The sequence below is a fragment of the Neophocaena asiaeorientalis genome, unplaced genomic scaffold (genome assembly GCF_003031525.2).
Source record: "Neophocaena asiaeorientalis asiaeorientalis breed wild unplaced genomic scaffold, Neophocaena_asiaeorientalis_V1.1 scaffold450, whole genome shotgun sequence".
Classification (NCBI taxonomy): Eukaryota; Metazoa; Chordata; class Mammalia; order Artiodactyla; family Phocoenidae; genus Neophocaena; species Neophocaena asiaeorientalis.
This window is the reverse complement of record NW_020175674.1, coordinates 162,416-185,549: the sequence shown is the minus strand read 5'-3', so window position 1 is coordinate 185,549 and position 23,134 is coordinate 162,416. Positions and strand designations below refer to the sequence as shown.

At 38.9% G+C, this 23,134-nt stretch overlaps 1 protein-coding gene across 11 annotated transcripts in view; it reads left to right on the top strand.

The window, feature by feature from the left end:
• MYO6 (myosin VI) overlaps positions 1-23,134 on the top strand; it is an 88,746-nt gene that overhangs the window by 4,807 nt on the left and 60,805 nt on the right. For all 11 annotated transcript variants that reach the window (XM_024731888.1, XM_024731885.1, XM_024731887.1 and 8 more), the window contains exons 2-8: positions 495-564; positions 6,429-6,502; positions 9,412-9,541; positions 11,456-11,561; positions 12,768-12,823; positions 15,498-15,595; positions 15,926-16,090. In XM_024731888.1, coding sequence (XP_024587656.1) covers positions 495-564; positions 6,429-6,502; positions 9,412-9,541; positions 11,456-11,561; positions 12,768-12,823; positions 15,498-15,595; positions 15,926-16,090 — 699 coding nt within the window. The remainder of the gene's footprint in view (positions 1-494; positions 565-6,428; positions 6,503-9,411; positions 9,542-11,455; positions 11,562-12,767; positions 12,824-15,497; positions 15,596-15,925; positions 16,091-23,134) is intronic.

The window sequence follows — 23,134 nt, the reverse complement described above, 5'->3', positions numbered from 1 at the left end:
TAGTTTCGGATACTGTTTATATTTTTGACACATTCCTGTACAGGAATTTGTGTCTAATGTGTTTTACTCAGACAAGAGCATTAATGAAATTATGGTCTGTTGGTATATCTGATTGATTGATTGGATGTTACTTTTTTCCTTTTTTAAAACAATAAAACTGCTGTATACATAAACATTAACATTTTTATTTTTTTTAAAAGTTGTTAAACAGCATACCTATGTAGACGTAATATACTTCTTGTTTTGTCCCACTCTAGGTGTTCCAGCACAGGTTTTGTTTTTGTTTTATTGACTTCCATTATTGATTCCATGTTCATAGTAATAATGGATAATATGTTTGAGTAATGACTTGTTAAGTAGTAGGATCTTGTATTACATTTTAATGAAGAGCATATCGTTGCCATTATTTTCAATGTATGCAGTCAGTTAAGCTCCTTTATCTTCCTTATTATTTGTAAGCTTCTAGTTTAATGAGCTCTTGTTTTGTTTTTCAGACATTTCTGGCTCTCATAAACCAAGTGTTCCCTGCAGAAGAGGACAGTAAAAAAGATGTGGAAGATAACTGTAAGTGTCAATTTCAAAAGTAGTTCTCATCATAGAAAAGGAAACTGTTCCTTCAAAAAATATATGAGTGATTATATTACAGGGCACACTGTCCTTGTTCAGAAGAAATGTTGCCTTTTGACCTGAAGGTTCCTGTGAATGGAGGAGCCCCACAGTCCTAGATGCGTTGTTCTCTCACATTTGCACTTTGGTGAAGGGGTCTCTCCTGAATATCTTTTTGGTGTTATCTCAGTTGTGTAAATACAGGGAATGGTAATCATTTACTAACTATGAAGCCTGAACTAAAGATCTCTTGGTTTTATGGGGTTTTTTTTTTGTTTGTTTTTTGAACCTCTGAATCATCTGGAATCAGAAGATTTTTATTGCTGTATATGTGGTTCAATAATTTGGAAGTTGAGTCAAGAGGACCCATTTAGGGTCACCCTTTGAAGGAAACAAACATTAAAAAAAATAGTACGTAATAAGTACCAATTGGAAATTGATTTCAGAACATTGGACTAAAGTGCAGCATTAATTTGACTTATCTAGAATAATCTAGAATAACTATCTTAGAATTTTTGGTGAAAAAATACTGTATCCAGAGCAATAGGCCATGTTTATTCTTAACATTTTCAAGATAAAGCGGTAATCATGTTTCATTTTTTATGTGGCGATATTTAAGAATCACGTCCAGCTGTCATGGGTTTCGTTAAATGTATCTGGCATTCAAAACTCTGCAATTAAAGAAGAGAGGTAGGAGAAAGGAATATATTTTGTCCTTACTGGTTTTCTCTGGAGTTCGCATTTAAGTAAGCCTGTAAGATCCGCCCCCCATGTGACGTGGAATACAGGAGTAATGGGGGAGCCCCGAGTTCAGATTCTCACTGTGCCATTAGGAAGCTGTGTGCCCGCAGGCAGTTTCTCTCTCCCCTTTGAGCTTCTCGTCTGGAAAACAGGAGTAATGATTTTTATGTTTCATGCTTAGAGATGATACATTTAAAACGCTTGGTGCAGTGCCTGACCTCTAATAGCCTCTCAATAGATGGTATCTGTTGTTATTAGGTGTAAGAGACTGGGAGAAAAAATGTGGCGCTCCCTTCCTTTCCAAAACTGCTAGAGAGTTTGTCTGATGGGATCATATTTTTCTGAACAGCAATCAGAACAACAACAAAAAGGAACGAGATTCTGTCGTATCTAAAATAAGAGAAAATTCTTTTCTGTTAAAACTTGCTAGGGTATGCAGAATTGGAATCAGTCCTTTTCATATATCAAAATAATGTTTTCTGGTTTATATATCCACGTAGAGCTAAACATAATAAATGATGTTGAATTACTTGTAATCCATTTCTTGAATATTTTAAAGCAGTCTCCCTCTGATTGTTTCATGGTGGTGGACTCGTCTGACCGTTTAGTTTTCCCGGTCTTAGTGGAGATTTGCCGCTTCTTGTAGGTGTTGACTCTGGTGATGCCAGACGGCAGGAATGTTGCTGAGGATGTCACCTGTCTTCACCACACAGTAGTCCAGCCCTACTTGATGTCCCCTTTCTGAAACCGCATCATGAATGCAGCTCTAACTGTTGAGTTTAGAATGCAGGTTTTCCAGCGAAAGTGGTTCCATCACTTATTAGTTTAGTCCTTTTGCCTGAGGCTTGGCTGCCCACTACACCACTGTCCTCCGCCAAGTGACACATGACGTTGTTTGTTTGGGTCTCACGTGCGTATTTCTAAAATCCTTTCCTCTTCTCTGTATCACGGTAATAATGTGATGATTAAGAGCTTGATGTCGGGGGCTTCCCTGGTGGCGCAGTGGTTGAGAATCTGCCTGCTAATGCAGGGGACACGGGTTCGAGCCCTGGTCTGGGAAGATCCCACATGCCACGGAGCAACTAGGCCCGTGAGCCACAACTACTGAGCCTGCGCTCCACAACAAGAGAGGCCGCGATAGTGAAAGGCCCGTGCACCGCAATGAAGAGTGGCCCCCACTTGCCGCAACCAGAGAAAGCCCTCGCACAGGAACGAAGACCCAACACAGCAAAAAAAAAAAAAAATAATAATAATAATAATAATAAACTCCTACCCCCAACATCTTAAAAAAAAAAAAGAGCTTGATGTCTATAGAGCATCCTGAACTATGTGATAAAGGTTCTGTTGAAACAGACACACGAGTGGACTTCTGATAGTGCCCTCATAATATAGCAAAATTTATTACCTAGTTTTAGCTCCAGGTTTTCTATGTGAAGGGTTGTATGTGTGGAGTTTAGTCTGTTAACTTTGCCTTCTTACTTGACTCTTGAGGATTAATGCCAGAATAGGAAAATAGTTCAGGGATGTGAGGTTGGTAATTAAAATAAGCATTTTTTTGGTGCTAATTTTTAAGCTACTGTTACTTACATGGCATATGATAATCTTCATGAATGATCACCGTTAGACATCGAGAATAATAAAGTGTAAACTATAATATTGGAAAGAATCCCCAAAGTTGCCTGGTTCACTCTCTTTCTCAGTAATGGAATGACTTCTACAACAATGTAACGATAGAAGTGATTGACTTCTATTGCCTTGAAGTTGTTTGTGGGTTCTTTTTCTTTCTCTCTCAGTGAGCCAGGACTGTTAACAAATAAGCAGAATCTTAAATGCTTAGATAACTCCCTAGTCAGATTCCTAAATTTAAGGATTGAGTGATATCTAGTCTTCATTAGAAACTTTTGGTGTCTTCAGTATATATTAATTATACCAGAATTCTTCTTACAGAGTTTATAAAGAAACAAAGACGTTCATTCTTCTATTATGTCTTATTAAAAAGTTTTTAATATCGAGTGTATAGTCAAATCTATGAATAATTAGGCATAAAAGGGGAACAGTTCACCTAAAGTATTGCATGTCAGTAGCCAAACCAAGTAGTCCTGGGGTGGCCACTAGGAGAGGAGGGGAGGGGAGGAGGGAATTTGGTGGAGCAGGAAGTGATGTCCAAGACCCTCTGAGCATCCCTAGGTCGTGCCTTCAGGGATGCAGAGGCCACTGAGACTTAACCGTTTCCCATTCTGGCAAGCTGAGGGTCATACGTGTTCCCTTCTGTCTTTCCTTTTCTGTGTCTTTATTTAAATGGAGTAGTCTGAGTAGCATAATTTGAGAGGAAGACCCTCTGATCCAAATTTTTATTGTCATTGGCAGGTATTTCAGCAGTGAGGGATTTTTTTCTTTAACATCTTTATTGGAGTATAATTGCTTTACAGTGGTGTGTTAGTTTCTGCTTTATAACAAAGTGAATCAGCTATACATATACATATGTTCCCATATCCCTTCCCTCTTGTGTCTCCCTCCCTCCCACCCTCCCTATCCCACCCCTCTAGGTGGTCACAAAGCACCGAGCTGATCTCCCTGTGCTATGCGGCTGCTTCCCACTAGCTGTCTGTTTTACGTTTGGTAGTGTCTATATGTCCATGCTACTCTCACACTTCGTCCCAGCTTACCCTTCCCCCTCCCCGTGTCCTCAAGTCCATTCTCTACGTCTGCATCTTTATTCTTGTCCTGCCCCTAGGTTCATCAGAACCTTTTTTTTTTTTTTTTAGGTTCCATATATATGTGTTAGCATATTGTATTTGTTTTTCTCTTTCTGAATTACTTCACTCTGTATGACAGACTCTTAAGTCCATCCACCTCACTACGAATAACTCAATTTCGTTTCTTTCTATGGCTGAGTAATATTCCATTGTATATATGTGCCACATCTTCTTTATCCATTCATCTGTCTGTGGACAACAGTGAGGGATTTATTTAGTTGAATTACCAGATATCCCTGAGAAGGCTGGTGGTAAGTATGGGAGGAGGTAAAGGAAGAAGCACAAGCAGCCATCCACATGCCATGTAGATGTATATGATTAGCTTTTCTAGGGGAGCCGTATCGTGGGATTAGGCATTCTTACTTACAGGAAGCAGAGAGAGTAGAGTATCATGCAGCCAGGCAGTTTCAGAGGAAGCTGAGTGATGGGCGAGTGGTTCGATGTTGTGCTTTGCATAGGGAAAGGCAGCCTGTAGATCAAGCTCCTGGGGACGGGGGTGGAAGAAGTGCAGGGGTATGGAAAGTAGGGGACCGAACCCACACGAGATGCCCTCTGCTGCCTGCCTTCTCCACATCTTTCCTCAACTGAAAGGAGGGCTGCCGTTCGACCGTTAGGGGCCTCCCCCCCACTTCTTACTCTGTATTTTTCTGCTGTAAGTGGCATTAGAAAACAGTGAGGCCCGTGTCCTTGCAGTGTGAACTGGCTGCATCGTGTGAGTGTAGGAGCATGGGCGGTCTGTTGAGACAGGTAGAGCAACGGGCTCTTGTTTGACAGAATTGGTCAGGTGTTGAATTGTAGGTTATATATACATACAGTGTAGGCATATATACAACTTCAGTGAGGGATCAAGCAAACAAGCAAATGAATCAGGCAGGGCCCTGCCCTCAGGGATAGAAGCCAAAACCAGATATACAAAATTGTCATCACAAGACTGGCATTCTGGGGTACGCACCATAATGCAAGTACAAAGGAGCAAGTAGTCCTAGTGGTGGTGGCGTAGTGAGAATGGGGAGGTGTCATTTGAGGGATAGTCTTTGAACCGACCTTAAAGGATAGGTGGATTGTTGATACCTAGAAATAGAGAGGTGCAGCCCAATGCGTGCATGATAGTTGAGTTTGGTAAATGGTTTAGTCTGCCTGCAGGTTAGACCATATTAAAGGGAGTTATGGAAAATTCTATGAAAAGGTCAGTTGAATGCAGGTTTACTAAGGGCCTTGAATATCAGACTTGAACATGGATTTGGTAGTTGACGGAGACCCACTGATGAGTTTTAAGGAAGAGAGAGATTTAGTCAGGGCTCTAGTGTGTTAAGATTAATTCACTGAGCAATCTGGGTCAGAGAGGAGAGAGACTGCGGCAGTAGACAAGTGAGAGGCTGCTGTGATTACAGAAGAGGTGACGACGCCTAAACTGGGATTGGGGCTGTGGAAATGGAAAGAAAGGAGAGACATTTCAGAGACTCAGATTGTGCTAATTTTGAGTGCCTACCATGAAGCTGGTGCTGTGCTATACTTTATTACATGTATAAAGACTTGGAAATGGGCTTAGAGCAAGGGGGGCGGGTAAGAGAGGATGGTCCTAGTATTGACTAAGGCTTGCAGAATAGATGAGTGGGAAATGGTGGTGCTGATAATGGAAACAGAGTGGTTGGGGGAAGAGTGGGCTTGTCTGCTCAAGTGCGTGGTGGAAACGTGGAAATGGAGCTCAGGGGACTGAGGGCCGGGGCAGTAGATCAGGCTGGGAGAACAGGATGTGTCAGAGCGTTAGGAGAACAGACGTTAGGAAAACAAGATTTCTACCCTGATGCTGCTGTCCGTTAGCTGCATATCCTGGTTTAAGACGTACAGATTTCTTCAGGATTCTTGTTTAGTCTATCAGTTGTGAGGCACTGCCTGAATGACACGACCTTCCCATTCTAAAATTTTACCTTTTGTGTTTTTCCTGTAAAATTCTGAGCATCAGATGGGATTAGTGTCGTCTACTAATCTTTTTTGTGTCAAAATGTATTAAAATCAGCACTGTCTAAAGTAGTTCTTTTTTTCCACTTGAATTGTACTCGGTTTTTTGTACTCACCTGGTACGAACTAGAGGTACTCACCTCACTGGAAATTTATTGTTTAAAAATACCACTGTAACACATATGTAAACTAGATACAGTTTACATCAGCCTCTGGGGTTTACATGTACCAGGAAAAAGATGGAATTAAATCTAACGTAACAGGTGAATTTTAGCTTTGGATCAGAGCGATTCAAATTAAGATGGTATTGTTATATTTTACTTTCTTTCTTCAAATAGCTAATGATTTACAAATTTTCCATCTCAGGTTCATTAATGTATTTGAATGAAGCCACACTGCTCCATAATATCAAGGTTCGATACAGTAAAGACAGAATTTACGTAAGTATTTTACCTGTAGGTTAAGTTTTGTGGGCATAATTATTTTACGTGCTACTGTTTGATTTTGTTGAGATTGAAATTTTCTAACAGGAAATCATACTGAACGGAGTGTGAGCTCCACGAGGATAAGGATTCTTTTCTGATTTATTGCTCCAACACCAGGGCTTAGACCACACATGGTACCTAGTAGACACTTAATATATATTTGCAGAATGAAATAATGAATGCAGAGCATCATCTAATATCATTCAGACTTAAAACTATCCAATTTGGATATTTAAAAAAAAAGAACACTGATTATTTTGAGTTTTGATTTTTTTAACTTTTGGCATATATCTGTAGATCTGTTTAATTGATGCAGTTTCCACATTGTTCTGCAAAACATTTACGGCAGACTATAAGGCATACGTATTGAAATTAAAAACTTGGAAGACAAAACGGTGTGAATTAGAATAGAAGGCAGTACGTGAGGAAATATCGAGCACACTGAAGTGCTGATAATAGAGCCTGAATAGTTGCAGTATTTCATTCCAAATAGATAACTTACCCTAAAAACCCAGGATACTTAAAAATGAAAGACAATGCTTTTAATGGAAATAGGGTTTGTACCACACCATTCAGATGGATACTTAACTAGTCTGTTTTTTAATTATAATGATTCATTGGGCACGTATGAGTTCTATATATCCCTTTGTTGGCTGGAGGTAAATTACCACACTGTAGCCCTCCTGTTATAAAGATGGGACTCTTCATTATTTTTGAACGAAGAAAACACATGGCTTCTTTGACACTTCCTAGATCAAATGACATTCTTAATCTTTTATATCACTATCAATTTGCCTAATTGGACTTACTTAATTCTGACTAAATTACCTTTAGTCTTTGCCATCTGTCCAAGTAATGACAGCTGGGAAATAGAACTAATCTAGTCTTTTCCAAAAGAGTTTACTTGCTGTCTTACAGTTATACATAGTTATTAAGTCTTTACTTTCCTCCTTGATTTTTCTCAAAATCAACTAAATAATGTATTTCGGTTAATATATGTATATACACACACATATATATATATATGGCTATTCTTATTTAAAAATATATTTAGAAGCAAAATTCATTTAATCAGCATACTAATATTGAGTATCTAATGTGTGCTAAATGTTGTTTTAGGTACTAAAATAATACAGATTTTAAAAATTTGTTTGTTAAAGCAGCTTAACTTGTAATAAGTCAGTAAAAGTTGATTTAGATGTAACCATCTTTCAAGAAGAACTGGCTACTATTTTTTCTTTACATGTCTAACATCACTTGGTGGTAGTGGAACAGTCTTATTTATTTGAGCAAGTTTTAATATCTTTTTCTTGAAGTTTACAAATTTCAAATTACCTTTACAGAATGATCTTATTCAGAGAAATTGAGATACTTTGTTTTTATTTGGGATGTTTATAGGAAAGCTTCACACCCATGGGATTTTCGTTGGTCTTTTAAGGCTCCCTGTGCTGCAGTGGTGCTACATTTGCCGACTGTGACCATTGATAGCTGAAGGTTTACGTGCAGAATTCATTGTACTTTCAAAAAAATCAGTTGTCCTTTTTTCACATTATGTTTAGTTGACCTAAGATGTGTAGGCAGTTGGGCATATGACCTATGTGTTAAGATAGTGGCTGTTTAGCGTCATCAGCTCCTGTTTGGAAAACCAGTATTTTCAAAGTTAATGAAAGCCGTGACTTGCCTAGCCAGTTATGCCTTTTAGTTATAAAACCATTAAATATCAGCAATACACAAATAGAGTTATTATTATCATAATATATGTAAGAGAAGGGAGCAGTTCAGAATAGTTTAAATTGGATATTTTTATATGTCTCACCAACCAGAATTGCCACCATTCTCCCTTAGATTTGAGTAGAACAATAGCTAATTCACATTTAACATTTCCCTTGGTTACTAAAGTCTCTGTTACTTTCCTTTTGTTTCCCATAGAAACATTATTATCGGGAATTTCTTATTTTTTACCCAACTCCAGGAAACATCTTTGGGAACATTCACAGAATTTTAGTTGAATAGGCTGAGAGTTCGGGTTTTCTGCATCATTTCCCTTCCACAACTAGAAGCAGAAAAGAGAAAAACATGGTCTTGTGTGCCCTAGTTTGGCCAGTAAACCACAACTAATTGCTAAACCACAACTCTCTTTCTACCCACAAGGAATTTTATAAATCCTATTGGTGGCATTTTTCTGGTCTTTTGAAGCCACAGTGAAATTTCAGATTTAAAAGCAAGCTTCACTTGCTCATTAAACATGTAGCCCGTCAGTATTCTAGGCAATGGTTAGCGCATATGCTGTTTTGCAAAAATCTGGGACCAAGTGGTCACCACCGAGCTAAATCAGTCCTTGGCTTTCAGTGATGGGCATAGGCCTAGAGGGTCCTGTGAGCTATGTTAAACTGTTTAGTAGCAGGGTGAGGAAAGTAGTCTAGGCGAGGAATACAAATAAGCAAAACTCAGGCTGTAGGCATAGAGTAGATGTCATAAGTGGAGTCAACAGGAGGTGTCTGAGATGGAGGTGTAGACTCAGCTCTGCCCAGGCAGACCTGGTAGTGGTGAACCTGGGAGGGGGTGTGTGGGAGGAGCATGTTTCCTTTGAGGCAAAGGGACGTCAAGAGAGATGATTTTGATTTTGGATGTGCTGAGTTTTAGATGGCTATAGGTTAAGAAGATGTAAATATTAAGAGTTAGAGAAATATGGGTCCTATAGAGATCAGGGAATATTTAGGTCTAGAAATGCAGATTTAGGAGTTCTACTTGTAGAGAGAACTGGGGGTGTCTATTTGCTGTGTGTTCTTTCTCCTGTGACCCTTGTTTGGTTTTAAATGAAAACAGTAATTGGAAAATTTTATGTTTATGTCTTTCCCACTTAGACATATGTGGCCAACATTCTGATTGCAGTGAACCCATACTTTGACATACCTAAAATATATTCTTCAGAAACAATAAAGTCGTACCAAGGAAAATCTCTTGGGACGATGCCACCTCATGTCTTCGCAATTGGTAAGTAATTTAATTGTATCTTAATATTTATTTTTCTTTAAATTGTACAGATTTACTCAGTTTTTCTTTTGGATTAATAAGAGATACCATGAATCGAATACGTATTTTGGAGGGCTTGTGTGCATTCTGAATGTATCACCATGTCAGGAGCATGTATTCACACAGGGTGGGGAAGATACTTTTGTGGCCAACTCATGGGGAGGTTGTACCTCATTACCTTTGTTAAAGTCCTGTGTCATCTTAAGCGTGTCCACCCAGTTGAAAGTAGGTCATAATAAAAGCTGACCTATTGTTTTCTTCTGACTCCACCTGAAAAGTGTCCTCCTTCCACAACTAGGAAGGAGGCCTGGGCTGTCTGCTGTTACCCAGGTCATCACTAGTGAGCGCGTTAACCTGGGCTAGAAAGGAGCTGTGAGAGCAGACGTCTTCCATGCTTTGTCCCGCATCAGGGCTCTGTAAAATGTAAAGGATCGACAGTGATACATGCTTCATATCTCTGGGGTATCCGTGTGGGAAGGCAGCAACATCTGTCTTTGTCTTTCTCAGGCGCTCTCTCATCTCAAAGCACTTTAGCTCTGGGGAGCAGAGAGAGAGTTATTTGACAGGCGTCCCCCATAGCTGGTGACTGCAGGTACAGAGATGTTAGCTAAGTCTTGGGATTCAGAAATAGCTGGCAGTTAAATGATGACACGTTTTGGTTCTGGTTCTTAGTGCAATTAGTTTCTCTCTGGGCTTTCTCTTTTTACCTGTATTATGGCCTAACCGGGCTTCACCTCTAGATTTGGCTGACCGTGTACTGTGTGCTACTAGGCAAGAGTGAGTGTGTACACCAAGTCCGGTGCAGCTGCACACTGACTTCTGGTTCTGTGATGCTCTGATGGGCATGGGTATGTGTTCTGTCAGCTGGCTAAATGGTGCAAAATCCTTAGAACCTCAATGGGAGCAAGTTACATGTTTAAAATGTAAATAAACCGGCTCTTATTTTTAGTTGTTTACTGCTAAAAAAGTTTTTACAAGGATTCCACGGAAGTGGGTGGAATAGATTGCTGATAAATTGGTCAAAGGGATGTGTGAATACCCTTGTGTGTAGTTTGCATTTGGCCCTTAGAGTAAAAGCCATTAGTAGGGCTTTCTTCGCTGGTATGGGTAGCACATGCCTGAGGTAAGAAATAGTTGCCTTATAGGGCTAAGTTTGTCAGGACCTAATTTTTAATCAAAATTGTTTTAATTTGAGCCCACTTTAATAGAACTGAATTGTGCTCATCTTGTCCGTGGAGTCTTAAAGACATCTTATAGTCTAAATTGTTGGAGTATAATGAAGATAGTTAAAAATTGCATATATAAATAATCACAAATCTAAAAAATTTAAAGCAATTAATTTTGCCTATTTTTGAAATGCTGAAAAATCCTACACGATGTTTAAATTTAATAGTAGTATTACAGAAAAAACCCCACAGATTTATTGTGCAGTTATGTATTTTTTTTTCTCCAGCAGAAATTTTGGCTGCCAGATTTCTTAATTGGTAGCTTGTTACTTCTTGCTTTTTCCTCCGGGGATGTCATTAGTTTATGCATAGTGAGCATTTTTCATCTCTCTGCAGGTCTGCTGTAGTATGAGGAAAAGCTGAGCCACAGCTCATAATATGGAGACATTCTAGTACAAACATAAGAGTTGTTTATTTGATTTCATATTACCTAGCTGTCAGGATAACTAGAGAAAACATTTAACGTATATACCTTTAGAGGTGTTTTGAACACTTTTCAATGATTTTATTTAAAAATTTTGGTAACTGTAAACACACATTATAATTTCTTTAGGAGCAAGTGCTTTTTGATAGTGAATGGACTTTCTGTGATTTGGAAAATTTTGTATTGAATACACTGTTCATCGTTAATGTATTATTTTGACCCCAGCTGATAAGGCTTTTCGAGACATGAAGGTGCTCAAGATGAGTCAGTCTGTCATTGTATCTGGAGAATCAGGAGCTGGCAAAACGGAAAATACAAAATTTGTTCTAAGGTGAGGAGTATTTAGCTGACCTAGAATACTTTGAGCAGGTTGATTTTTCTTAATTGTGGTAAAAAATATATATATATAACATAAAATTTACCATCTTAACCACTTCTAAGTGTACAGTTCAGTAGTGCTAAGTATATTCACATTGTTGTTCAGCCAGTCTCCAGAACCTTTCACCTTACAAGACTAAAACTCTGTACCCGTTAAACAACTCCCCGTTTCCCCTGACCCCAGCCCCTGGCAACCACCATTCTACTTCCTGCCTCTATGATTTTGACTACTTTAGATACCTTATATATATATAAGTGGATCATATACTTTTTGTTTTGCTGTGGTTGGCTTATCCCCCCATAGCATGATGTCCTTGAGGTTCATCCACGTTGTGGCATGTGTCAGAATTTTCCTCCTTTTCAAGGCTGAGTAATATTCCCTCGTGTGTTATGTATCACATTTCGTTTACCCATTCATTCCTCAGTGGGCACTTGGGCACTTGGGTTGCTTCCATCTCTTGGCTCTTGTGAATAGTGTTGCCATGAACATGTTATGAGCAAAGAGTTTCAAAGATCTCCTTGAGATTTGAACCCGTTGACTTTGAATACTCTTGCATGACATAGTTTGAAATGGTGGGCTCTGTCCCTTTTACAAGAACAGACACGTGGAAGCTAAGCTGCAGATTGTTGAAATCTAGTTCTGACATGCTATTCTCATGAGGATCCTGGAGAAGACCAGTGCTGGTTAGGCAAAGAGAAATCTTGGAATGTTCCTTCACAATCCAGCCTTTATGTTCTTTTTTCAATAGTCCTGCCATTAGAGTGGTTGAAACCATTTTTTACCTTAAGTTTATGATGATTGGCCTTCTTATTTCTACCTCCCCACAACCCTCCTCCCAGTGTCAAAGATGAATATTTCTGTGTGCAATGTGTGGCATATTTACAACTAAATAGTTGGTTAAAATCAGAATATTCCCAAAAAGTTTTAAAAAATAATGCTGATTTAGATGTTAAAGGCCATCCAGATAGAATTTTAAACATTTAAAAAGCTATAACAGAATAGTAGTTGCATTTAAATATAAATTTGTAGTTTTTAAATAAGCCATTCCAGTGCATGATCCAGGTTTAAATTTTAGATGTATTAAATAATATTAAAATTAGAAAGATAATGCATGCAATATCATTCTCATCCAGCATTTTTTTAATCCTGTATTTTCAGATATCTGACTGAATCGTATGGAACCGGTCAAGACATTGATGATAGAATTGTCGAAGGTATGGTTAATTTTTAAAATTCTTATTTTCCATTGCTAGATATGTCCTGAAATTAACTTAGAAGAATCCTCTAAGTGGTCTGGAGTGTTCTCCAAGAGATCCAAAAGACTCTGCCATCTCCTACAAATCTTTGCTCAGATGTTATCTTCTCATTTACTTATTGTCTGTTGTCTTCCCCGCCCCGCCCGACCCCATGTCTGTGCTAAGAGGGCAGGGATTTTATATATTCCAAACTCCTGGAATAGTGCCTGATACATAGTATATGCTCCATAAATATCTGTCGGATGAATGAGAGGAATATAGGAAGCCCTCCTGCCTCCTGTTTATTTTGTTGACCTTGTTTTTGTAAGGGAGAAAGGGAGAGGGTTATTTGGAAATGAGGTGCTGGGGGAAATAATTTCAATGAAAGAGTACACTTGGAAAGAGTACACAGGAGTCTGTAAGTTGACTTCCCCGGGCTGTCAGTGCTTGCTCACCCCTTAGAGACCTCTCGGATCCTGTTTGGTCCCCGCTGCCGTCACGCTGAGTCTGCAGCAGCCTCCTGCAGCACAGGTTCCTGACTGGTCCCCCCTCTTATGGTCTGGCTGCCCTTTAACCTGTTCTCTGTGTGGAAGTCGGAGTGACCTCTTTTGCTCTGAGTCCTTTATTGGCTTCGTATTTCTCTCAAGCTAAAACCCCAAATTCACATCATCACCTCCAGTGCGCTGTGTGGCCTGCCCCACCTCCTCTGGTCTGATTGAGTCGTTGTTCCTCTGCAGCCTTATGCTTTAGTCTCCTTTTAGTTCTCATTGGTCTCATTTAGTTCTCATTTAGTTCACATTGGTCTCCTTTTAGTTCTCTGAGGTGTTTCAGGCCTCTTTGGACACTCTTCTCACCCCTTCAGTAAGTATTTAATAATGATGATGATACTGACATGTGTGGGATGTGTTAGGCCTTGTCTGATTTGCTTAAAATCTGTTACCTAACTTAAATCTCCATAGAATATGAGGTAAGTACTATTTTATCTCTGCTTCACAGATGAGAAGCTAAGGTAGAAGGAGCTTCAGTAACTTTCTGAAGAGTAAATAAGCTCATCAGTTGTGGAAATGGGACATAAACCCAGGCGTCTTAACTATATGCTCTACTAAGTGCATATTTTAATATTCTTGACATTTTAAAGAAAAATTCCAGTTGAACAAAAATTTGTCAGGGGCCTTTTATGTTCATGCATTTTGCCATATCATGGCAGGCAAATGTTACATACATTTTTTTCACACTTACGTAAAATATGCATGTAGATGAATCTAAATTTGACTCTAATAAACATTTTTAAAGTTTGCATCCATAAGCTTTTTCATATTTCGTGATATAAATAATTTTCTAATTTTTATCCACAGTTCTCACTGTGGTACTGTGACACACACCTAGGTAGAATCACAGTAGAGCGCCTTTAGTGAGGGAATTGCCCTCTAAAATTGAATAATTAAATAAAAAACAAATAATGGGTTAATTGAATAAAATACTAATTAATATTCGGACTTGTTTACTTGAGGTACAGATTTGCTTTGAAACCAGATAAGCCTGGTTTCTTCCATGAGAACGTACTGTGCCATGTGTAACGTGCTGTAGTTGAGGACAGTTGGAAAGTGTTATTCCAAATGTCTCTACAGCCCCTTACTGGAGAATAGTTTATGTTAACTGGCAGGGCCATAGAAATCTTTAGGTGGGAATACATGCTAATATTTCTTTTAGTTTTAATACTTTCTTATTTTAGCAAGTGAAACAACCTGGGAGTGCTCTTTCAAAGGGTTTAGTGACTAGTTAAGCTTTCTACTGTGGATAGAATAAGAGAAATGGACTTTAAAAGATTTCATAAGAGATACTCTAGCAGTAAACATATGAAGCAATTTATGAGGTTATTGAAGGAATATGTGAGTAAGATTGACACTAATCTGGTATGCTTACAGTTAAGACTGGTGAGTACCAGAATAGACTCTCGGAGCTCTTTTCCAGTCAGGTAGAGAGAGAGAGAGGGAGAGAGGGAGAGAGAGAGAGAGAGAGAGAGAGAGAGAATGTGTGAAATTATTAAATGAAGACAGTTAAAATTTTACATTTGTTCATTGGGATTTCAAGAACTATTGTTCTGAGACGCTTTCGTAGGTAATTCTGTAAACGCTTATTTGTTAGATTTTGTTGGATGTGCATGTAAAAATGTTAAATCTGGAGGTTTTATTAATATATATTTTTAAATGTAAGTCAGCTAATAACTTCTTGCCTGTATTTCGTCACAGGAAGCTTGCTGCTTTCTTTACTATCATCACTGCTCTTGTAGGGCTGATGTGAAAACCATAAAATTTTTAGGGAGTAATTTTTAAAGTTGAGTCATAAGTTTTGTAACCTAGTGACTTTTGAAAATTTAGTCTTTCTCATACACTTACTTTTTCTTTTTTTTTTTTTAATAAATTTTGAGTAACTTTTCCATCTCTTGTACTTTAATAGGGCCCAAACATAGTGATAGTCAATAAATATTTGTGGGATTTGACATTACAAGTGAATTCATTCATGTTAATGTTTCTGAGAATATTTTTCTAGTTATTTATGTTTATTAATAAATGGAAACATACTATGCATATTGCTTTGTAATTTTCATCCATGCAAACTTTCTGATGGCGTATTTTCATTTCTTTTTCAATAGCTAACCCACTCTTAGAAGCCTTTGGAAATGCAAAGACTGTTCGCAACAATAATAGCAGTCGATTTGGGAAATTTGTAGAAATACATTTCAATGAAAAGGTAAGTGAGAGTGAGTTTCGGGGTAATACGTTTGGGGAGTGTTTTTGGAAAATACAGGGTCTTGATAGAACTGGTGCTGTACTTGAACTCATGGCAAATATATTTAAATTTTCCTCTTTTACTTTTAAACAGTTGGGATAATATATATGTTCACTGTGATCTCTATAAATACTATAAACTTACATTTAGTTACCTGTTTTTTCCCCTTTATTTCATAAATTACAACCTCTTTGATAGACAAATGATTATTAGAGAAGATAATTTAACATTGCTAGGTTATACTTTAAGACTTTAAATGCAAAAATGTAATTTCTCTGTTTTGTTTTTTAGAGTTCAGTTGTTGGAGGATTTGTTTCACATTATCTTCTAGAGAAATCTAGGATCTGTGTTCAAGGCAAAGAGGAAAGGAATTATCATATCTTTTATAGGTTGTGTGCCGGTGCTTCTGAAGATACTAGGGAAAGACTTCATTTGAGCTCCCCAGATAATTTTCGGGTAGGTTGGATGAAAAGAAATTTCATACAATTTTTGCAAATTGAGTTGCCTTCTATTCTAAAACTTATTTCAGTGGATTTTGATGTCTAGTTCCATATAACTTATGTTAAATTCAGTGTAATATGATAGAATGACTTTCGTACTAAGTAGATCTGTATTGAGATTTACTGCTGAGTTTATAACACTATATGAGGAGGTACATAATGGGATAGGTAAAAGGATAGATGCTAAACCCCTTAAACTCAATAAGAAAGTTTATAATAGTTCTGTAATGCTAGCTTTAATGTTATCTTTCACTTATTTGTAAGAAAGAGTTTGACCACTGAATTAATAAAGGACCCCTACTTGTCTTCCTTAATTCAGTTCAACAAATATTTATTCCTTACCCATTGGGTACCAGGCATTGTGCCAGAGTTAAAAAGATCAATGAGACACAGTTCCTGCTTCTGAGTAACTTAAATTGGTGGGAAACACACACACACACACACACACACACACACACATAGTCTGACTGATACGTCAAATGATAAGTGAGAGAGTTGCATAGGGTGCTGGTGATTTTGGAAAAAACTTTACTGGAACAGTTGATGCTTGATCAGGATCCTGAAGGATTTTCAAGTGTTAACTATAACTAGAGGAAGAAACATGCGGAGGTATTCCTGGTAGATGCAAAAAGATGAACAAAGAAAGGCAGGAAATAGCTTAAATGGTAGGACAGGAAGAGGTGGGAGGTGAGGCTAGAGAGCTTAAATGGTAGGACAGGAAGGGGTGGGAGGTGAGGCTAGAGAGTTTGGTCTTACTTCTGTGGTGAGTAGGGAGCTGATCGAAGGGTGTTAAGTAGAAAGTCGGATATCAGGTCTGTACTTACCTCTGGGTTTAATATGGAAGATAGCTTTAAGAGGGTAGGGCAGGGGATGGATAGAAATTGCAGCCGTGGGTAAATGGGTTGGGAACCTGTGGCTTTAGGTGATGGAGCAGTTACTCAGTGCCTGAATTTGTTTTAGCGATGGCAGGGTTACTGAGGGAGGGGATGTGTGAAATAGGAGGAGGTAAAATTGACAGGACTTGGAGACTGAATTAGGTAAGGAGAAGGGGGAGTCTGGAATGATTTTCCAAAGCATGATTAGGGTAACTGGGTGACTGTAAATATCACGCTGAGGCCAGGTGGGAGATGGATGGCGTGTAGGATGAGTCCAGTTTGGGAGGCTGCGGGTCATCTGAGCGGAGCTGTTTGGAAGACTCTTGGGTAGACTAAGATCAGGTCAGTGCTGCAGGGACAGGTTTGGGAGATGTCAGTACCCTGGTGGTAGTTAGAACTGTGACAGTGAGTAGTGGAGGTTGTCCAGAGAGATTGCATAACGTAGAAAAGCATGTGCCAGGATCCACACTCTTGGAGTTGAAGAGGCTGAGCAGATGAAGAGTTGCCCCAGAAAGAAAGCACAAGTGGAGTGGTGAGAGAAGTACAAGGAAATCACGAGTGCCAAGGATCACAAGTCAGTATTGAGTTTCAGGAAGTGGTGACTGCGGGGTGGCTAGCGTAATGACAGATTCTCAGCTAGAAAGTAGTGTCCCTGTGTGGGCTATGGGGATCACGGGGTGCGGGTAGGGAATGCAGTTTGGATGAAGTTCTCCAGGCGATTCTCATACTCCTCTTTGGCCAGAAGTCCTCCATTTGAGAATCATGACACACATTTATACGTAATAATTGTTCTGTGTGTGAGTGTGTGTGTGTGTTTGCGACCTGGCTTCTTCTTTATTAAGTCAATCAATTTCTTTTATGTATATTTGGAAATTTAAAAGCTCTGTTGTTTTAAAATGCTTTATAACTGCATCTATTTATATAATTCTGAAATGTTTAACCTTCTCTAGAACTCACCAGATTAATTGGAATTTGAAGTTAGTTGCCCACATTATCTTCATGACAGTAGAAGAGGCATTTCTCTACAATGATTTTTAGAAAAGGAATATAAATTAATCTGAATCATATAAAATTTAATAATGATGATGTGGCTTTGTCAGCACTGAGTTAATGATAAAGTGATGTGACTATTCTTGTCTTAATATAGCATTTCTTTCTACTTGGGGGCTTGGGAACAAAGTTTCTGTGTCTCAGAATGTACAGTCTTTCCTGGCACAAGGACAGCCATCCTAAGGGGGCAGCCACTGAAATGCTTTATCAGGTCAGAGAGTTTCTTGTCTCTGTGGCATGAACTGGGAGAGTCCTTTTGGTGGTAAGAGGAAACTCATGGAACAGCATTACCTTTCACCCCAAAACGCCTGCCATCTTGGATATTCGTCTCAGGCAGGTGTACACATACCTCTGTATTCCTTCCCCCAAATGATTCTGCCTTAGAGTGACTTAAAAGTGTGTTGGTCATTTCAACAGGTTTTTCTCGGGTTTAGTTTAGACCTCCAGTCATAACTCAGGGGTAAAGTTGTAAAGACAAAGGAGAAACTCTACAAGCAGGGTGAACGCTTTCCCCCCCACATTTTTTGGGTCACTATTCTATCCAAATTAGTATGTAAAGAATTGTAGAGATACATCTGTTTGAAAGCACCCATATTAGCTCCACATGTACTTTAGAAAATAAAAGGTTTAAAATGCTTGTATTTTTCAAAAATTTGTAATATTTTTGCACATGTTCCATGGAAGCATTCGTTATAGTCATGCAAGAATCCTTGAATATAAATAAAGCTTGGATAGAATGAGAATGGGTGACAAGAATAGTTATAGCTTTCTAGTTACAGAAAAGTTAGAAGAAACAAGTATTTTTCTTAGGTTTTAATATTAAGTGCATCTGTCCAAAAGCCGAGTATTTGATAAAACAGTTGGGGCGGGTGGATAAAACTCTTGGTAGCAAAGAAAACATTTGTTTTGGCTCTATATAGTTAAGCTACTATTATCCTACTAAATAAAAGAACTCTGATTTGAAATAGTCAATTGAAAATGCTAATCAGTATTATCCCCTCTCCCTTCTATTTTATTCTTTCCCCCAAGATTCTAGGCTACAAAGAAAAATTCACTGCATATTATTTTCTGGTTTTAACTGTATTTTAATATTTCACTGTAATGGGGGGAGATAAATGTATTGATCATCTAAAGTATTAATTTATCCCTAAATCATTCAAATTTTACTGTAAATTTTTTCTTGGTATATAATATGTTATCGATATATTTAACCTTGGAATTCATGCCATGGGACAGTGGAATCCTAGTGACCTGATTTAAGAAAAGCTGAGATGTTTAAAAAATTTTCTCATCCTGTTCCCTGTGCATGTCCTTCCTGAATGACCCCCACCCCTTAAGTGTGGGTAAAAGATTCTCTTCAAGACCAGTATAATATTTTCTTCTCAGCTGCTTCCCTTATTCTGTGTTTGCAAAGCACTTAGCCTTTAAAGGCTTCTGGGCAGGAAAGTAAATCATTGAGATAAAAGCTGAAATGGTTATTTGAATACCTGTGAAGGTTCATAAAGCAAGTGTTGTGATTTATGTACAATTAGTGTTAACTGTCAGTCAGTATGAAAGGCATGTTTTGAAGGACTGATTGTAAAAATCAAAAATTAAGAAACTCAAGAATATTATTTGTTAATTATTCAGAATTTAAAATATTACTCAAAATATTAAACCACAGTGTGGGGCCTTCTGTGAGACTTTTCACATATTTAGTTCATATCTTATGAACTGTATCTTCAATAAGATTTAACCCTGAGAAGATTTAAAATTGCTGCGTTTGAGATGTAAATTCAGGGCCTCAGACGTGAAACCGGAGTCACTGACATAAATCTGGGGCTCGGACATGAATCCGGGGTGCAGATGCCTGTCAAGCCCAGGCGGAGTCCCTGGTGCACTGGGTGGCATGGGCGGCGTACATGGCCCAGTTCTGACCCTGAGGACACCAAGCCGCCCTGTGTGCCTCAGGCCACCACCCTGCCCCTCCGGTGACTCCAGGTCCCCACCACCCTGCCCCAGCCAAGCAGTTCCAGGGATGTGGATGTCCGTGTCTTTGGAGGACCATGACTTCGCCTACCACGTGCTTGCAGGATCTTGGTTCCCAGGCCACAGGTTGGGCCTGAGCTTCTGGGGTGGGAACTCCGAGTCCAAACCGCTGGACTAACAGAGAACCTCAGACACCAGGGAATATCAATTGGAGTGTGGCCTCCTGGAGGTCCTCATCTCAGCATCAAGACCCAGCTGTATCCAACTGCCTGCAAACTCCAGTGCTGGACGTCTCAGGCCAAGCAACCAGTAAGACAAGGATACAGCAGCACCCATCAAAAAAAAAGTGAGGGGGCTTCCCTGGTGGTGCAGTGGTTGAGTGTCTGCCTGCCAATGCAGGGAATGCGGGTTCGTGCCCCGGTCCAGGAGGATCCCACATGCTGCGGAGCGGCTGGGCCTGTAAGCCATGGCCACTGAGCCTGCGCGTCCGGGGCCTGTGCTCCACAGCGGTGAGAGGCCCGCGTACTGCAAAAAAAAAAAAAAGTGAAACGCCATAAACATGTTACAGACGAAAGAGCAAGGTAGAAACCTACAAGACCAAATAAATGAAGACGAAATAGGCAACCTACCTGAAAAAGGATTCAGAGTAATGATAGTAAAGATGATCCAAAATCTTGGAAATAGAATGGAGAAAACACAAAAAACATTTCACAAGGATCTAGAAGAACTAAAGATGAAACAAACAGGTATGAACAACACAATTACTGAAATTAAAAATACTCTAGAAGGAACCAATAACGGAGTAACTGAGGCAGAAGAACAGATAAGTGAGCTGGAAGATAAAATGGTGGAAATAACAGCCAGGGAGCAGAATAAAGAAAAAAGAATGAAAAGCATTGAGGACAGTCTCAGAGACCTCTGGGACAGCAGTAAACACACCAACATTAGAATTATAGGGATCCCAGAAGAAGAAGAGAAAAACAAAGGGTCTGAGAAAATATTTGAAGAGATTATAGTCAAAAACTTCCCTAACATGGGAAACGAAACAGTCAATCAAGTCCAGGAAGCACAGACAGTCCCATACAGGATAAATCCAAGGAGAAACACACCAAGACACATATTAATCAAACTATCAAAAATTAAATATAAAGAAAAAATATTAAAAGCAGCAAGGGAAAAACAACAAGTAACATACAAGGGAATCCCCATAAGGTTAACACCTGATCTTTCAGTAGAAACTCTGCAAGCCAGAAGGGAGTGGCAGGATATATTAGAAGTGATGAAAGGGAAAAACCTACAACCAAGATTACTCTACCTGGCAAGGATCTCATTCAGATTCGATGAAGAAATTAAAACCTTTACAGGTAAGCAAAAGTTAAGAGAATTCAGCACCACCAAACCAGCTTTACAAAAAATGCTAAAGGAACTTCTCTAGGCAGGAAAGAAGAGAGAAGGAAAAGACCTATAAAAACAAACCCAGCCATGGAAGTTAATTTACAACTGTATAGATATTGAAAACTCTATAGAGATTTACCTAACTACAGAGGTACATTTTCACACTTGAAGAGAAAATAAGTCATCTTTGGATTGTAAAGCTTTAGGCAATGGTCTTATATTTTCCCTGGAGAGGATTATTTAAATTCCAACATATTAGAGTGAAATTTTCTAAAAGACTATGATGAGTACAGAGAGTTGACTGCTTATTTTTTCTGTATGTAAGTCCAGAAAATTCATTTTCTATATCCCTTGTCTACAAGACAGACTTTGTATTTGTAGGATATTTGACCTGGCTCTCATTATGTTGGTGTAAGTGTAAGAACTTAGACACAAGGGCACAACACACTTGTTATTAGCTATAAGGTAAATAAAAAAAAAAATCTGCTCTGACTCAGAAACCTCATGTGTACATTCAGGACAAAATAATAAAGACAAATAGGGCTTCCCTGGTGGCGCAGTGGTTGAGAGTCCACCTGCCGATGCAGGGGACACGGGTTCATGCCCCGGTCCGGGAAGATCCCACATGCCGCGGAGCAGCTGGGCCCGTGAGCCATGGCCGCTGAGCCTGCGCGTCCAGAGCCTCTGTTCCACAATGGGAGAGGCCACAACAGTGAGAGGCCCGCGTACCGCAAAAAAATAAATAAATAAAAAAATAAAGAAAAAAATAAAACTTCACATTCTGTCAAAAAATTTCTTGTGGAAATTTTCATTAAAATTTTATTATCCTGTAAAACAAACAAAAAACCCCAAAATGATTAATAAAATGGTAATAGGAACATACATATTGATAATTACCTTAAATATAAATGGATTAAATGCTCCAACCAAAAAACATAGACTGGCTGAATGGATACAAAAACAAGACCCGTACATATGCTGTCTACAAGAGACCCACTTCAGACCTAGGGACACATACAGACTGAAAGTGAGGGATTGGAAAAAGATATTCCATGCAAATGGAAATCACAAGAAAGCTGGAGTAGCAATAGTCATATCAGACAAAATAGACTTTAAAGAATGTTACAAGAGACAAGGAAGGACACTGAAATGATCAAGGGATCAATGCAAGAAATTAACATCTGACACTGCAGAAATACAAACGATCATGAGAGATTACTACAAGCAACTCTATGCCAATAAAATGGACAACCTGGAAGAAATGGACGAATTCTTACAGAAGCGCAACCTTCCGAGACTGCACTAGGAAGAAATAGAAAATATGAACAGACCAATCACAAGCACTGAAATTGAAACTGTGATTAAAAACCTTCCAACAAACAAAAGTCCAGGACCAGATGGCTTTACAGGTGAATTCTATCAAACATTTAGAGACGAGCTAACACCTATCCTTCTCAAACTCTTCCAAAATATAGCAGAGGGAGGAACACTCCCAAACTCATTCTATGAGGCCACCATCACCCTGATACCAAAACCAGACAAAGATGTCACAAAAAAAGGAAACTACAGGCCAGAATCTCTGATGAACTTAGATGCAAAAATCCTCAACAAAATACTAGCAAACAGAATCCAGCAGCACATTAAAAGGATCATACACCGTGATCAAGTGGGGTTTATCCCAGGAGTGCAAGGATTCTTCAATATATGCAAAT